Source organism: Lepisosteus platostomus, chromosome 8, assembly GCF_059453375.1.
Source record: "Lepisosteus platostomus isolate fLepPlt1 chromosome 8, fLepPlt1.hap1, whole genome shotgun sequence".
NCBI classification, from domain to species: Eukaryota; Metazoa; Chordata; class Actinopteri; order Semionotiformes; family Lepisosteidae; genus Lepisosteus; species Lepisosteus platostomus.
In genome coordinates this window covers 18041995-18060745 of record NC_142618.1, presented here as the reverse complement: position 1 = coordinate 18060745, position 18751 = coordinate 18041995, and the positions used below count along the sequence as shown (strand labels likewise).

The 18751-nt window shown below is 42.1% G+C and overlaps 1 protein-coding gene across 1 annotated transcript in view; it reads left to right on the top strand.

Annotated features, from left to right (window-relative positions):
* Nucleotides 1-18751, top strand: part of LOC148656968 (uncharacterized) — a 31781-nt gene that overhangs the window by 2564 nt on the left and 10466 nt on the right. The window contains exons 2-6 of the mRNA XM_088644308.1: nt 556-846; nt 5510-5770; nt 14586-14864; nt 15410-15508; nt 18194-18460. Of these exons, the coding sequence (XP_088500434.1) occupies nt 556-846; nt 5510-5770; nt 14586-14864; nt 15410-15508; nt 18194-18460 (1197 nt within the window). The remainder of the gene's footprint in view (nt 1-555; nt 847-5509; nt 5771-14585; nt 14865-15409; nt 15509-18193; nt 18461-18751) is intronic.

Below are 18751 nucleotides of genomic sequence, written 5' to 3'. Positions count from 1 at the left end.
ATTGATTTTTGTTTCTGAGGACAGCAGAGAGACCAGATCTGTGGAATAATTAAGAAAACAGTCCACTATTCAAACTGCAATTACAGTATCTCTGCTGCAACGCAATACAAACTATCTACTGTATGTCTGTTGCACAGTTCAAACCACTGAAGAGTGAAATAAATCCTTCATATTACATTTTTAACATTTGTTTAATGATTTTAATCAGCATTAGTAACAATAACAAAATAGTTCATGGTTTTATATTTACGTTGTGCATTTAGTCCTTACTTAACATTAATGACTGAATGTTATTTCCTTAATATTCCAAGGACTAAAAATAAACTAATCCCATTATACATTTTTATGATTAAATAAAACAGCATGACTGAAATGGGCTAAAACTAATCCAGTTTTAGTTGACTAAAAGCAAGGATGATTTTAGTCATATTTAATCGAATAAACCAAGTTAAAAGTCTATGACTAGTATGTGACTATCATACAGATGTTTTTGTTGACATGACTAGGGCTATGGGTGAGTCAGAGACTGATGACTGCATAAACACTGTTTTACAGGAATGCACCTGTGTTCCAGCCAGTCTCCTGAGCAGCATGTGAAGGGCACTCTGGGACAGAACTTCCTCTTCCAGACCAGTGTATCAGGATCTGGAAATCTCATCAGAGGAGTCAGCACTCTTGCAAAGGTGACTGGTGGGGTGTTAGTCTTTTCTGATAATTCAGGGCGAGTGAGCTGGGACAAGCAGACGGGATTCTTTCAGATCAAGGACCTGAAAACAAGCGACGGTGACATTTATACAGTGGAGATTCCTAATGGACAGAGTGCAAAATATATCCTCGTGGTGTACCGTAAGTATCCATTGTTTATAACAAATTCATACTGAAAGAGTACAATTACTGTCTCACAGTGTTTAATCTAACAGAGGACAGTCAGTGTTTCCATTGTGTCCAGTGTTTAGTATGACAGAGGACAGTCAGTGTTTCCATTGTGTTTAAATCGACAGTGGGCAGTCAGGGTGTCTCCATTGTGTCCACGGAGCTGTTTCTCATCCAGCTCTGCTGCTGGTCTGGGTGGTTGTGCGCAGGGGACGACAGTGGACTGCCAGTGTCTCAATTGTGTCCGGAGTAATTGTGCTACGGATGCAAGTGACCGATTGTATTTAAAAAAAGCTACTGTATCTCCAGCAAAGGAGAAAGGAGAATGTGCGTGATTTTGGAACAATGCTAATGTTGTAAACACAGGAATGCATAGAAATGCGTGCTACGAACGCAGGTAATCTTGTGAGCACACGAAAGCGTGATAAAAATATTTAAGAACTGTTCTAATTTGAGAAAAATACACCGAGCGTCTCTGTGTTTCGCTCTCATGCGCATGAAATAAAAACTTTAAATAAATATGGAAATAAAAACGGAAACGCGGAAAAATGCAAGCTTGCGGATTGCTAAAGCAGGTAAGCTACACTATTTTTGAAGAACCTTATTTACCGTTGGCAAAAGAGCTGACACGTATTATGTGTAGAGAAAAAGCTGCTGAACAGCTCGACCTGCTGCCCCCCTCCCCCAGAAAGACACAGTCATTCATAGAATTATTGAAATGAAGGATTATATCAAAAGTACGCTGATAGAGCGCGTTAAGATGAGCAGATGTTTTTCACTGCAATTAGATGAGTCTGTAGTCGATTTGGCCAATTCGCTCGTTTACGTTAGATACGAGTTTGAGGGCATGTCCCATGAAAACTTTCTGTTCTGTAAACCGCTACCAACAGGAACTACAGGAGAGCACATATTTCAGCTTCTGAATGAATTTATAGAAGAGAACGGCATCGACTGGATAAAATGCGTCTGAGTTTGTACAGACGGTGCTAGAGCAATGACAAGCCGACATAACGGTGTAGTTGCACGAATTAGAGAGGTTGCTCCAGAAATTAATGTACGCATTACAACATCCACCGCGAGACCTTTGCCGTCAAGAAAATGCCTGACGATTTAATATCTGTTAGACTCTGTTGTGAATTGTATCAAGGCTCGAAAAATTAACTAAACAGGCTCACCCCTCTCACTGAAGTGGTGCTTTTTTATTAGTTGTTGTTAATGGTTTTTCTGTAAAACACTTTGAGAAGCCACCTTTAAAGGCGCTATATCAAATTAAGTTTATTATTATAATATTTATTATATGTATGTGTGAGTGTGTGTGCACGCACACTCATGTTGGTCATTGAGAATTTCTGGGGTTCCTATGAGATGATGACTTGTAGCTGGTACTTGGATGCTTTGGTTGGATTAGGGGTGGTACTTGGTAAAAAGTTTGAGAACCACTGCAATGAGCAATTGTTTTTTATATTTAGCTCCACTACCATCTACTATATCTACTGTATCTATATGCCATTAGGTATATACTGTAAGTAACGCTATTGGGAAGAGATGACGCCCGCTCTGAATGGCTGCATCCTTAGTTCCCTCATCCCTGCAATTTCCCTCATGGGATCAATAAAATATCTATCTAGTTAAAATATGATTAACTTACAGAACAGACTCAATCAGTGGGTACTCTGTCAGAACCAAGTATGATGGGACCATACCAGTAACATACATAGGTAGGAGTTATTCTAAAACAGAAGAAGGCCAGTGGTTGCAAGAAATGTTTTCCAAGTGAAAACTGCAATGGTGCAAATCCAAATAAAATATTAACATTAGCATGTTTTATGTACCATGTACAAGTACAACAAAATATTTTTTTCTGCACGTGAAAAATATATAATTTTTCACAAATTAAAGAAACCTTTGGGATATCTTTGTAACAGTACTGAAGTTTGAAGCCAAGTGCAATGATGTGCATATCAGCAGCAATATCACCCTGCAACTCACAACTGGCAGCCCACTGAAGCTCAGCAGGTGTGAGCCTGGTCAGTACCTGGATGGGAGACCTCCTGGGAAAAACTAAGGTTGCTGCTGGAAGAGGTGTTAGTGGGGCCAGCAGGGGGCGCTCACCCTGTGGTCCATGTGGGTCCTAATGCCCCAGTATAGTGACGGGGACACTATACCGTAAACAGGCGCCATCCTTCGGATGAGACGTAAAACCGAGGTCCTGACTCTCTGTGGTCGTTAAAAATCCCAGGGCCAAAAGAGTAGGGGTGTTACCCCGGCATCCTGGCCAAATTTCCCATTGGCCCTTACCAATCATGGCCTCCTAATAATCCCACTCTATGAATTGGCTTCATTACTCTGCTCTCCTCCCCACTGATAGCTGATGTGTGGTGAGCATACTGGTGCATCATCCAGGTGGGGCTGCACACTGGGGGTGGTGGAGGGGAGTCCCTGTTACCTGTAAAGAGCTTTGAGTGGAGTGTCCAGAAAAGCGCTATATAAGTGTAAGCAATTATTATTATTATGTGTGACGTATTGGAATTATGGACTATGAGTAAATGATTCAGTTTATAATGTTATCCATGAAATATACTAAATCATTGTTGAATTAAGACTCATTGTATTATAACCAGGAGACAAGGTGGAACAGTGGTTAGTAATGAGTTTCCTCACAGCACTGAGGCTCTGGGTTTGGAGTTTGTATGTTCTCCCCATGATTGAATGAGTTTCCTCAAGTGACTCCTGTTCCTTCCCACAGGCCAAAGACACACTGGTTAGTTAATTGGCTTAATGCTGCCCAAGAAGACCAGGGTAACTGGTTTGAACGATTATTGCTCGGTGGTACTCACTGTGGTGGTCATGAAGTGCCTGGAAAGACTAGTATTGTCTTATATAAAGTGCACTGTCCCAGACTCTCTTGACCCACTTCAGTTGACAATAGGTCATTTGACGATGCCATATCTCTAGTAACGCATCCTGCCGTAGAACATTTAGACAGGCAGGGCACCTATGTTAGGATGCTGTTTATAGATTACAGCTCAGCCTTCAACACAATTGTTCTCACCAAGCTGGTCCCAGAACTCAGGAATCTGGGTTTAAGTAACTGTATCTGCAACTGGATACTGGAATTCCTGACGGGCAGACCTCAGGGGGTGATAATTAGCAGCAATATCTCCTCTACAGCGACCCTAAACACTGGAGCTCCACAAGGCTGCTGTCTCCATCCTAGACTGTACTCCTTGTTCACCTATGACTATACAGCCACTTACAAGTTCAGGTTTATTCAAGTTCAAGTTCACATTTATTTGTTATTCCAGCCTTTTAATTTATTTGCTATTCCATATACAAGTATACAGTGGAACGAAATATCATTCCTCCTTGTCCACGGTGCAGATAATGGCAGGACAGACAGGAGACTGACATACCCAGACACTGTAGACAGGGTACACATAGTGCAAAGTGCAGATATTATGTGGTTTTGTTTAGATGAAACGTTCCTAAAACGTATAACGTAACAAAATTAAAGACGATTAAAATCTGTAATCTTTCCACTTGTACTGTGAGTCATCGGAAAGTTTCTGCTTTGTGTAAGGATGGTATCAAAAAGCAGTCTTAAGTGGTGAGAAAGCTGTGCTCAATGTATTTAAGGGACTTAAAAGTAAAAGGAGATGCTTCATATCGCTTGACTAATTTTAAAAACTAAGTTATAAATGCAGACGCTCCCTCGGTGCCGCGCCGGGTGTAAATATCAAAATATACATACCCAGTATTGATTGTACCCATCTGTTATGCAAATAAACACCTTGAATTGAATTGAGGGAGAGAGGGGGGAAGGGGGAGAGAGATAACCAGGACTCAAGGCAAATAAGATACACTCCACAGGCATTCACAACAGCAACATATGAAACGTTTGCACGTATAGTTAAATTATTACTTGGTTTTCAAAGTGCAATGAAATACAATATTGTTGTTGTTGCTGTTCTTGTTGTTTTTATCCTGTAAAGCGTTTTGAGAAGCCACCTTTAAAGGCGATATATACTGTAAAACCGCTGATTCTTATGGAATGTGTTCCGCGGGGGATTCAAATTTTTATTTATTTATTTTTTAATCGCGTATCTAAGGAAATCTCAGTAGAACTGTGTTCATGAACAAACAGTGGCATGTTACATTATTATTAGTTTTTTTGTTAACAAGGCTCGCCAGCTAATGTGAATCGAAACCTGTCTTGCTAGCTTTTAAAGTCATAGGATGTGTAAACCACAATTCAAATAGAGAAAAAAAGACCTGACTGACAAGATTTAAGATGTGGCTGTCAATGTTGGATTAAAAAAAACACATTGGCCGACGTTTGTTGCATTGCTTGAAAAATAACTTTATTTCGAGAGACTGGATAAGTAATTCAAGTGTTTTTTTTAACTTCCTGAAAAACAACTAATAATTTAACTATATGTGCAAACGTTTTATGATATGTCGCTGTTGTGAATGTCTGTGGACATGTGCTGGCTGGACAACTCAGGATTTCTAGAAAATGTCTTGAAAAATTAATAGGTCTTCTGCAGATTGTTTAAACTTCATTTTTCTTTTTTGGTTTGTGTTCTCTGGGTGCCCTGAACATCTCTGCCCTCACTGCTCTCCTCTCTCTGTTCAGATCCTGTCTCTCTTCCTCAAGTGAGAGTCATTAGTCGTGGTGGGACCTGCTTTCTGGAGTGTTCTGTGACGAACGGGAGAGAGGTGACCCTGTTGTTGAAGAGCAGTGGAAAGACACTGATCCACACCGTTGACCCTGACCTCAACACCCGCCTGGTTCTCCATCGAGTGACAGAAGGACTCTCTCACTCCTACAGCTGTGTGGCCTCTAACCCAGTCAGCAATGAGTCAGTCCCAGTCCAGCCTGATCAGTTCTGTGGAGGTGAGTCTGTTTCCAGTCCAAGCACACTGACCCTGAGTTTCCACTGCTTGCACTACACTCAATAGGCAGACTGGGTGAAGTTAGAGTACAAATCCCAGACAGCTCAAAAAGTCCTGTTAACAATTACTGTTTATTGTTAGTCTATTATTAGATTTAGGACAGTCACACAGAGTTTATTAGATTTTCATTAATTTGGTGTTGCAATAATTACTGTATGAAAATCATTACAGTTATCTTTAAGCTAAAGTTATTATATGTAAGTCATACTATTTGATAATAGGGTGTTCATTTCTTGCTAACTAGTCTGCATGCATCCCCCCCTTGCAACATGCCTGAATGATGGGGCATCTGCATTCCTGGTGGCTCCACAAAGGCTAGAAGAACTGTGAACCTCTCTCAAGGAGAGATTAGAGCTGCAAGGACTTGGCCATCAAACTATTCGGCCGAGAACAAAGTAGGCCTGGTGATTCTCAAGTCAAGAGAAGAGATTCCTCAGTTCCAGAGGTTTGGGTCTTTACTTACTGTAGCAAGGAATGCAAGGAAGGACTGTTGTTAAGCTTCAGTTTCAAGAAACTGTGCAACTATGCCATAAAACCATCCACATATATACACTGTATTCCACAAACACCATGTTTTACCATTCTGTTGATACTAAATTAAGAAATTACATGTTTATACTCAAATGAAGCATAACCAACTGCATTAAACCTCATGAAACAGAGACTTCTGGTGACGTCACCACCAGCAATGGCTGCATAATTTTCTTGCTCTTTCGGTCATTTAAAAAAACAACAACTGTTTCAGAACTTGATTTAATACAATTTAAAACTGATATTAAGTGTTGGGAGTGTGCTGTAGTGGATGTTCACACTGTAAGGTATCATGTAGGAGTGCCTATGTGCTGTAGTTATTATGCACCATTTAGGGTATTAGGCATAAGTTTATGTGTTGTAGTGGATGTGCACACTTCGGGGTATCACGTGCAGTATCAGGTTTGGCGACATTTTCACTTTGATTAAAATAATCAACAGACAAAGTAAATGATTATAAGTGATGGTTTAATGATTAAGAAACTTGAAGACAAAAACACTTTTATTAACACTTTATTCTTTGCCTGATCTGGTGTAAAATGATTCCTTTATTTCGGTGGTTGCTGTGCTAAAAATGATTAGAAATGGATGGATCTTTGGATGCATAGTTGTAAAATTTCCCAATTCAAAACAGAAGACATTCTCTTTAAATGTTAATGTACACCTGTTTTCCCTCCACCCACTGCAAGGATGTAAGCGCTAAGTGAGAAAGCTTTTGTGAAGCCTAATGAGTAGAAGTTGATTATAAATGATATAAAATTATATTGCTTGAAGAACTTAAAACTTCTGTATTGAAGGTTCATATTGTAACTTATCTGAAGGAACAGAAAGAGCATTTTGAGGTTCATCTAGGCTCAAGTCTTCTGCCGTTGGTTGTTTTTACTGATCACAGTTATTCAGACTTTGCTTTATCGTATGTACTGTATAACCAAAATCAATGATTGATGCGCTGGTCACTTATGTTACAGAGTTACTCCCTGGAAATTAGAAGGGATTAGAGAATGTTGTAGTTGATCACATGTTTAGCTTTGGGGGAATTTCTCCGTAAACTGAAGAGCAATAGCGGAGTTTATCTTCTGGACTGCCTACATTGTGTGTTATAGAGGGTGGGAGTGTTACATCCTGCTGTGATTATTAATTGGAATAAGTAGGCTTGTTTGAGTTGTGGGTGTTTTTCCTCTGTAGGACTGTGTAAGTCCAGCGTGGTGACTGGCTGGAAAATTGCAAAATTCTGTTATTAATTTCTAAAAAAAAATGTTAGCAAGTTAGGTCTAAGTGTGTAGTTCAGTAAATACCGTGGCCTTGAGGTCCCGGGCACTCTGCCTAGTTCCCTAGTACGTGACACCTGCACTCGTGTTTGTCTCATTCTCGTACTCGTACTCTCACGGATCGAGCTCTGCTGCTTAGCAGCCCCAGCGATAAGAACGTTGTAACCTGCTCATTATAGTGTATATATATGCTGGGAAGATGAGCTGCAGTTTGAGCTCCACTTTGCCATCCCGCTAGGTGTCTGCTCCTTGTGTACACAATAAAGATTTGTTCCTCTGCCGGAACCCGAGTCAAGTTTCTGATTCAACGCTGTATACATATTATTTGATTTAAATATTACAGAAAGTCTCGATTTCTTAAAAGTAGAACTAACACATTGGGCAGGAAGTGAACCGTCTAACTCGTAGGCAACACTGCTACCCAAAAAGGCATTTCATTTTCCATTATAACAATCACAACAGAAAACGTAGTTAAAATAAGCATATCAAATTGTTTCCAAAATAACCACAAATGGACCAGGTTAACTTAGATGCAGTTCTTTATGAAGAAAGTGAAATGCCCTGCCACACTCAGCTAAATAAATGTTTATATTTATAAATTAATATTGTTAATGATGTTCAGAAACATATTTTTATTTTCATCTATTTTCAAAATGTGCTTTTAGATACATGATTCCATATGAATATTCCATATTGAGCAGATTTTTAAAAGTATAAAAAAGATCATATTTCTGTTGTAGGAAGCTCATGTTTTCACTAACACCTAAAGCAGCACAAGTGCCACCTTTCAATTGTGTTTCACAATGATGAAGTATACCGCTGTACAGCGAAGCAAAGTCCAGTCCCTGTAACGTGTTATGGGTTTTAGTGCACATTCTGAATGGCTCAATCTGTATGTACAAAGTTCACGAAGACCCTCTCAACAGTACAGAAAGCTGTAGAAGCCCTTTTGAGGACAGACACACGTTTTCTAATGACTCCTCCAAGGTGTAGACACTGAACAAGAACAAGTAATAGGTTTATTCCATGCTGAAAAAAAGAAGAAAGAAAACACAACGTTTCAGCCACACCTGAAGAAGGCTCCACGGCTGAAACGTTGTGTTTTCTTTCTTCTTTTTTTCAGCATGGAATAAACCTATTACTTATTCCTTTGCAGCCTACGCATGCTGACGCAGCTACCCACCTGAACTGACACTGAACAAGGTGCCTGTGGTAAATTATTTACAGTAGATAGACGATCTCAAGATGCTTATTCCAGGTCTCTGTCCTTAAATTGCTCATGTAAAAATGTTCTGTACTGTATTAACCCCTCTCTCTCAGTGTAGTGTTAATGTCCTGTAGTGTCCAGTCAGTGTGTCTGTGCTGTATTAACCCCTCTCTCTCAGTGCAGTGTTAATGTACTGTAGTGTCCAGTCAGTGTGTCTGTACTGTATTAACCCCCCTCTCTCAGTGCAGTGTTAATGTCCTGTAGTGTCCAGTCAGTGTGTCTGGACTGTATTAACCCCTCTCTCTCAGTGCAGTGTAAATGTCCTGTAGTGTCCAGTCAGTGTGTCTGGACTGTATTAACCCCTCTCTCTCAGTGCAGTGTTAATGTCCTGTAGTGTCCAGTCAGTGTGTCTGGACTGTATTAACCCCTCTCTCTCAGTGCAGTGTTAATGTCCTGTAGTGTCCAGTCAGTGTGTCTGGACTGTATTAACCCCTCTCTCTTAGTGCAGTGTTAATGTACTGGAGTGTCCAGTCAGTGTGTCTGGACTGTATTAACCCCTCTCTCTCAGTGCAGTGTTAATGTCCTGTAGTGTCCAGTCAGTGTGTCTGGACTGTATTAGCCCCTCTCTCTCAGTGCAGTGTTAATGTCCTGTAGTGTCCAGTCAGTGTGTCTGTACTGTATTAACCCCTCTCTCTCAGTGCAGTGTTAATGTCCTGTAGTGTCCAGTCAGTGTGTCTGTACTGTATTAACCCCTCTCTCTCAGTGATGTTTCTTTTTCTTTTCTATTCCAGGCTTATCAACACTGACAATTATTCTAATTATTTTTTTATTTTTTGGCTGCACTGCTTTACATACTGGGTTTTTGGTGTCTGGGTAATGTTTAAAAGTGTGATGGTTCTTATTGCTCTGCTGTGTGAGACTGCAGCTCCTGTCACATAGTATAGAGAGCTCTCTGCTGTGCTTGTTGTAATAACCATGATGAACTAAACTCCCTTCAGGTTTATAACTTATTAATTTTGTCATAATAAAACAGTTTGTAGGACTTGCTAGCTGAGTGCAGTATAAGAGAAGACCCTGTGCTTCCTGCTGGAAACCCTGTATCCTGCGTCTCTGCTGTGTATCAGAGAGAAGCTGAGGGAAAGGCCTGTGAAGAGTCTCCCTTCTCTCCCTGCTGCTGCCTCAGCTGCTGCTCTGTCTCTCCTCAGTCTGAGCAGCGTATCCTCCCTGCAGACCCAGAGCTGAGGTGACTCTGAGCACATGGACCTGCCTCTTGTGCTGCTCAGTCTCTTCTAGCTGGAGAGTCTCTGTCCTTCCTTCTCTTCCTCTGGGATCTGTGTGTGTGTGTCAGAGAGTCTCTTTACTGGGGATCTGTGTGTGTGTCAGAGAGTCTCTTCACTGGGGATCTGTGTGTGTGTGTCAGAGAGTCTCTTCACTGGGGATCTGTGTGTGTGTCAGAGAGTCTCTTCACTGGGGATCTGTGTGTGTGTGTCAGAGAGTCTCTTCACTGGGGATCTGTGTGTGTGTGTCAGAGAGTCTCTTCACTGGGGATCTGTGTGTGTGTGTCAGAGAGTCTCTTCACTGGGGATCTGTGTGTGTGTGAGAGAGTCTCTTCACTGGGGATCTGTGTGTGTGTCAGAGAGTCTCTTCACTGGAGATCTGTGTGTGTGTCAGAGAGTCTCTTCACTGGGGATCTGTGTGTGTTTGAGAGTCTCTTCACTGGGGATCTGTGTGTGTGTCAGAGAGTCTCTTCACTGGGGATCTGTATGTGTGTCAGAGAGTCTCTTCACTGGAGATCTGTGTCTGTGTCAGAGAGTCTCTTCACTGGGGATCTGTGTGTGTTTGAGAGTCTCTTCACTGGGGATCTGTGTGTGTGTGAGAGAGTCTCTTCACTGGGGATCTGTGTGTGAGAGAGTCTCTTCACTGGGGATCTGTGTGTGTGTGAGAGAGTCTCTTCACTGGGGATCTGTGTGTGTGAGAGAGAGTCTCTTCACTGGGGATCTGTGTGTGTGTGAGAGAGTCTCTTCACTGGGGATCCGTGTGAGTGTGTGAGAGAGTCTCTTCACTAGGGATCCGTGTGAGTGTGTGAGAGAGTCTCTTCACTGGGGATCCGTGTGAGTGTGTGAGAGAGTCTCTTCACTAGGGATCCGTGTGAGTGTGTGAGAGAGTCTCTTCACTGGGGATCCGTGTGAGTGTGTGTCAGAGAGTCTCTTCACTGGGGATCTGTGTGTGTGTCAGAGAGTCTCTTCACTGGGGATCTGTGTGTGTGTGTGAGAGTCTCTTCACTGGGGATCTGTGTGTGTGTGAGAGAGTCTCTTCACTGGGGATCTGTGTGTGTGTGAGAGAGTCTCTTCACTGGGGATCTGTGTGTGTGTGAGAGAGTCTCTTCACTGGGGATCTGTGTGTGTGTGAGAGAGTCTCTTCACTGGGGATCTGTGTGTGTGTGAGAGAGTCTCTTCACTGGGGATCTGTGTGTGTGTGAGAGAGTCTCTTCACTGGGGATCTGTGTGTGTGTGAGAGTCTCTTCACTGGGGATCTGTGTGTGTGTGAGAGAGTCTCTTCACTGGGGATCCGTGTGAGTGTGTGAGAGAGTCTCTTCACTGGGGATCCGTGTGAGTGTGTGAGAGAGTCTCTTCACTGGGGATCCGTGTGAGTGTGTGAGAGAGTCTCTTCACTGGGGATCCGTGTGAGTGTGTGAGAGAGTCTCTTCACTGGGGATCCGTGTGAGTGTGTGAGAGAGTCTCTTCACTGGGGATCCGTGTGAGTGTGTGAGAGAGTCTCTTCACTGGGGATCCGTGTGAGTGTGTGAGAGAGTCTCTTCACTGGGGATCCGTGTGAGTGTGTGAGAGAGTCTCTTCACTAGGGGGATCTGTGTGTGTGTGAGAGAGTCTCTTCACTAGGGAATTTTTTCTGTCCAATAAATGACTTTATTAGTATATTTAAGAGTTTTTATACAGTTTTTATATTTCTTTATAATTAAATCTCTTTTAGTCATTTAACAAAAAAATGAAAATGAAAAGTAATTTTACAAAAGTATAGATTTTGCATTGCTGAAAGTAAACAATTTGGGGATGAAACTGTGTATGTGCCAACACGAGTTTCGCATTATACAGACATCTGTCCCCTATTTCCCAATCACGTATTGTATGAGCCAATTCGCATTTTGGAAACTCGCGTTAACTTGGTTGGTTCCATTGAATCATTAATTCAGGATAATTAATTCCTCATGTTGGAAATATATTTCAGTGCTTAATGAGCTCATTTTTTATTTTATACTTTTTTTTCTTCATATTTATCAAGGGGTGCCAGCACTTCCGGAGTCCACTGTATGTACAGTATATGGATTGAGAGCTGGTTACAGAACAGAAAACAGCATGTAGCCTCTCAATGAGCAGATGTGAGTAGTGCTGCTGCAGGTATCTATACAGATTCTGGATTAGTGCGAAAACAAATTTGCTGATGATATTAAAGCTGTGGGAGAGGCAGGAACAGAAATAGTATGGTGGCCCCAAAGTGCAAAACACAAAAAAGGTTTTTTGGTTTTGTGACTTCTGCATTTTCCTTGTGTGCACAGCTTTTTTGTGCTTGTATTGATTTTGTGCAGACTTACTGTTTCTTGTGTGTGCATTGCTTTTTTGTGTGTGTTTTTCACTTTGGGTCCACCGTAAAACTGTGGCAGGGAAGTTACAAAAATAGTTAGGCAAATTATGGATTCTTATAGACCCTTTTTAGTTTTGGACCAGAATCTCTTCCAAAATTTTGTTTCAGATTCCCTTCCTGGGGAACAATCAGCTACTACCGAGGTCAGGATATAGATTAGTTTAGTTATGACCAGGGAGTGTTGCTGTTAATCAAGACTTCCTCCGCCTGCGCGATAATTCTCATTAAGATTTCTAAGTTCTTCTGTCATGGATACTCAGCTTTCCCCATATGACCTCACCATGGTGCAGCTCTATCCTCTTCAGCCTATTCCCTGTGTTCTCTCTAACCCTAGTTACTCAGCCTTACCTAACCCCAACCTCCTCCAAGGTTAGTAAGGTCTTCCAGATCCCTTCCAGGAAGCTCTCAGCTGCCTGCTGTTCCCAGTGCCAGGAGTGAGAACTGTTCCCCTTCCAGCCACCTCACTCTGCATGAGGACTTACCCACAGCAGAATCCCATCCCTTCGCTCGCAGACTCTGACAGTCGACTCTGATGGATGAAATATATGAAATGGATATATGACCTGTTGTAACCCTGTTGATGTTCTATCTGCTTTTCCAAGGTATTAGAAGTCCCTGGTTTTATATTAATCTCTAGGAAACCCTCATTGTCATCCCATGTCAACTGGTCATGGTAAGAATTCTTACCCTTGAGGATTCACCCTTGTGAGGCTGACCCACCCTCACCCTTGGTCATCTAACCAAAGCTTTCTCCAGTCAGAGTTTTGGAGAGAGCTAACCATTGCACTGCCCAGCTACTCACCTATGCTTTCCTGAATAATCCCATCTGTCCCTAAAGACCAAGACAGTTTACCCCGAAGTAACAGTGTAACTCGCTACTCTGTATACTGTATGTTATCCGGCCAGGTTCACTGTACCATTACTGGCTACCCTGACATGACAACACACCAAGTCTGCTACTGTTGTACTTCTTTTACATCACAGCCTTTATAGAAACCTGGAGCCTAACCTGATGGCTTCTCTTTTGAGAGCTGTCGTGTCTTCAGCCCTTGATGGCAGACAGGAACCACTAACCTATCAGGGCTCTGTAGGGAGAAAGCACCCTTGATCCTCTCCTGCCTGATGTCCTTGAACCCAGAGCCTCCCAGCTCCTTGGACACCTATCACTGACTGTTGCCTACGTTTAGCTATTCTGCTGTTAGCCTAAGACACACATATAACAACTTGCCTTCCGTGATATCTGGTGTAGGGGTGGATACTCTCCATGCCAGGTTCTCTGATGTTCTACATTTATTTTTGGTGCTCACAGCTTTCTTTCATCAGTTACATCGACAGCCATGCTGCGGTGTTGTCTGATCTTGAATTGCTTTCACAGGAGAGAAATGAGCATTCAGAATAATCCTGTTTCTCTGATCTTACTAATCATCCTAATCATCTGCACAGATGATTCAAGTCAGGGGCATGTTTCACACTCCGTGGCAAAATAAGACAGGGGGTCACAAGAAGCTTAAGGGGATTTCAGCTGAGACAGAGAACAGGAAATGCAGATTTATTCACAGAGGAGGGGGTGTCTGGAACAGGCTTCCCAGCCAAGTGCTTTAGGCCCAAAAGGAAACCTTAACGAAATTTTAAATTCCCCCAGCTTCTGAACTACAAAAGGATCAGGATGGGTCGAATGGCAGGTTTCTTGTGTTTTTATGACACAAGTTTCTCCTTGACATTCAGTGTGATTATTGGTTCTGTATGTACAGTATAGTTCATGTTTCTCTTCTGTGCTATCAGAATAGTGTAGTGTGAAATTAAATTAAAAGTAGAACATCATCTGGGAAAACAAAAACTAAATAGAACATGGGCATTTTTAAACCTAATATTTCATGACAAATATGTCTTTTTTTCATTTGAGCCATAATCGCAGCTGACATGAAGAACAAGTGCTGCAGAGAATTAATGAGCTGGATAGATTGACTGTCCTCTTCTTGTTTGGAATCGGTCTCAATTTCTGCAGTGAAACCACTTGATTTCAAGACGCTTATTCCAGGAGAGCCAGACTTGTTTAAAAGATGAGGATCACGGCTGATCTCTCTTGCCCACAGGTCCTCAGGAGGTGGAGCTCACTGAGGGAGACTCCTTCTCTTTCCAAGCCTCAGTGAGGCAGGAGGGGTCCTTGACCCACCGAGATCTCGGCCGTATAGCAGAAGTGTCTGCTGGGAAGATGAGCCCAGTCAGAGTGGAGAGCTTCAGAGACAGAGTGACCTGGAACAGAACGACTGGTCTCTTCGGTATCAGCAAGCTGGAGATGGGAGATTCTGGGGAGTACACTGTGGAAGTCAAGGATGAAGGCAGAATCAAGTTTCTCCTCACAATACAGAAAGGTAAGTGTCTCCATTGTTCTCAATTTAGTATTTAGAGATATTACAACAATCTCTCTCAGTGCAGTGTTAATGTCCTGTAGTGTCCAGTCAGTGTGTCTGGACTGTATTAACCCCTCTCTCTCAGTGCAGTGTTAATGTCCTGTAGTGTCCAGTCAGTGTGTCTGTACTGTATTAACCCCTCTCTCAGTGCAGTGTTAATGTCCTGTAGTGTCCAGTCAGTGTGTCTGGACTGTATTAACCCCCTCTCTCTCAGTGCAGTGTTAATGTCCTGTAGTGTCCAGTCAGTGTGTCTGGACTGTATTAACCCCTCTCTCTCAGTGCAGTGTTAATGTCCTGTAGTGTCCAGTCAGTGTGTCTGTACTGTATTAACCCCTCTCTCAGTGCAGTGTTAATGTCCTGTAGTGTCCAGTCAGTGTGTCTGGACTGTATTAACCCCCTCTCTCTCAGTGCAGTGTTAATGTCCTGTAGTGTCCAGTCAGTGTGTCTGGACTGTATTAACCCCTCTCTCTCAGTGGTGTTTTAACAAGTTTCTTTTTCTTTTCCAGGTAAAAGATTACCAACATGGGCAGCTATTCTAATTGCTTTTCTTGCGATCGCACTGGTTGCCGCATTGGGTGGTCTTCTCTGGATAAAGTATAAAAGTGGTAAGTACCTCGACCTCTCCCTGTCTGTGTGTCTCCTGGTTGTCTCTGTCCCAGAACTAGACAGCATGACAGTGTGATGGTTCTTATTGCTCTGCTGTGTGGGACTGCAGCTCCTGTCACATAGTATAGAGAGCTCTCTGCTGTGCTTGTTGTAATAACCATGATGAACTAAACTCCCTTCAGGTTTAGAACTTATTAATTTTGTCATAATAAAACAGTTTGTAGGACTTGCTAGCTGAGTGCAGTATAAGAGAAGATCCTGTGAAGTCCAGGAGCCAGTTACAAAGGGAGGTGTTGGGCCTGTGGATCGAATCACGACTGGTCTCTGTTACTGGAGCTCACGTGGGCTTGTGGATCAAGTCACATCCGGTCCCTGTGAGATTATAAGATTGAAGGTTGCAAGGTGGGGAGTAGGAGAATTTAAGTCAGACAGCTACTGAGATGCCAAGCCATGGAGCGCCTTGTAGGTGAGCATCTGGATTTTGAAGGTGATACAAAACCTGACAGGAAGCCAGTGCAAAGACTCCAGGAGAGGAGTAATGTGATCGCTTGTACTAGACCTGGTTAGGATTTTGGCTGCCGAATTCTGGACATACTGGTGTTTGTTCAATGTAGATTTAGATACCCCAGTGAGTAGAGCGTTACACTAGTCAATTCTGGAAAAGACAAATGTCTTGACCAGCTTTTCTGACAACACAGGACGTAGTCTGGCTATATTTCTGAGATGGAAGAAAGATGTTTTGAAAATACATTGTACATATGGGTCAAATGTCAAAGGCTGGATCAAACATCACCCCCAAGTTCTTCAATTTTGATTGAAACTCTAGTACAGTACCATCCACAGAGAGGGTTACTGCATTGGCTTGACAGGGTTGATGGTGGAGACTGAAGCATGACTTCAGTCTAGTCGCAGTTTAGAAGAAAGAAGTGTTGAGTCATCCATGTTTTTATGTCAGAGATGTAATGTCAGACAGCAGAGATGGACACATTAGTGTCAGGTTTGATATGGATGTAGATTTGAGTATCATCAACGTAGAAATAATAATTCAGCCCATGTGACCTTAATAGCTGACCAAGTGGGAACATGTAAATGCTGAAAAGTAGGGGGGCCAGTATCGAGCCCTGAGGAACACCAGACTTAACGAGTCCAACTTCAGAACTGAAACTCCCAAGAGAGATAAAGTGCTAGTGATCAGTGAGGTAAGACTTGAACCATTTTGGAGCAATGTCAGAAACTCCAAACACAGTCTCAAGACGAGAAAGTAAGATGTCATGGTCAACAGTGTCGAAAGCAGCACTGAGATCAAGAAGAATAAGGATAGGAAGAGAACCAGAAACAAAAGCAATAAGAAAATTGTTACTGATTTAACCAGTGCTGTGTAATTGACCGAATCCAGATTGGAAGAGTTTGAAGAGGTTATTTGCAGAGAGATGGTTATTTGACTGAATTGTAACATGTTCTAAATTTGTGCAAGAAAAGGTCAGTTGGATATAGGGCAAAGGTTGTTTAGATTGTCCAGAGCCACATTTATGGCCAAGGGGTAACAGCAGCAATTTTGAAGACTATTGGTACCATACCAGTGCCCAAGGATTCATTTAGTATGTTGAGGACAATGGGGAGGAGAGTATAGAGATAGGACTGAAATAAAGCAGTGGGAATGGGGTCTAATAGGCAGGTGGTGGATTTCATATGCAAAACCAGTTTACCGAGGAATGCAAAGTCAAGCAGAGAGAACCTAGAGAGAAGGGAACAGTAAAGCTGGGCAAGCAGGTAGGAGGTGTGGAGGTGACATGCGTTGTTGAGAGAATGTGATGCTGGATGATGTCGATCTTGGAGCTAAAAAACTGTAAAAATGTATGAAAAATATTTTGTTCTTACAATGATGACTCAAATACTGGGCCAAAAAGGGCCAAAATATTGAAAAACACAAGACTAACTGGCCTCTCAGTACATGAGTAAACATATGGGATCTCACTGACCCTGCAGGCTGAATTTGGTCCAGCTGGGAGGACTGGGTCAGCTGGAGCTTCCTGTCTGATAAAGCTAAGCTGCAGGAGATCTGTCCTCCAGAATCAACCAGGGACACAGCATCCCTTCAAGACCAGGAGCACTGAAGAAACCCACAGACAACCGTTTTCACACAGCCCTGTTTATAGTAGATCTGTTCTCCTGCATAAACCAGTGAAGAACCCAGCCTGCACATCTCAGATATACACACACTCAGCTATGACATTACATAGGCCTCTTTGCAGGTCTCACACACACGAGGCAACATGTCTGCCGGGATCAGTCTTCACCTTTTATGTCGTGAGCTCAACAGCCTTATTTATACCACATTTATGGAAGCAAACACTCCACTTGATGACACGTATCGTTAAGTAAATATTATATAAATATTTTCATATAAAAACTTACTGAATGTCACATTTATATACAGGGCAAATTTACCATGCTGTTCACCCTTCTTAAATAAAAATGTCAAAGAATACTGTATGTTTTGAAGAAGTGATCTGTTACATTTACAGATGAGATTGCATCACCAACCACTTATTATGCAAATCCAATCAGCTCAGAGTATAAAGAGATCAGTTCAGCCCTTCAGTAGTGTCCTTACATCCCTGTGAATGAGCTCATTTCCACATCCTGATAGTTCATGTCTGATGCTGTTTCTCTATTCTTCACAGGTAAGAAGAAAGATCCAGAAGGAGAATCATTCATTGTTCCCTTCCCAGTGAAGAGAAATGGAGAATTCAGACACAGTGATCATGGCCTCATTGCAACGGTGTCTAATGGGCAGATCAGCACTGAGGAGAAGTACAAGAACAGAGTGACCTGGGACTCATGCACTGGATTACTTACAATCCAACACCTGGAGAAAGGAGATGCTGGTGTTTTTACTGTTAAAGATAAAGATACAAAGAAAAACAGCAAGATGCATCTGCCAATAATGAGTAAGTAAAAGTAAATTTTTACATTCATTTACAGAGACCTGGGTTCAGAACAATGCCATAAAATTATATTAATGATTAATATGTCTCAAAGAATTATATTGAAGTTTGATACTGTATTAAAATCTCTTTCCAAGCACAATTAATGTACTGTAGTGTCCAGTGTGTCTGTACTGTATTAACCCCCCTCTCTCTCAGTGCAGTGTTAATGTACTGTAGTGTCCAGTCAGTGTGTCTGGACTGTATTAACCCCTCTCTCTCAGTGCAGTGTTAATGTCCTGTAGTGTCCAGTCA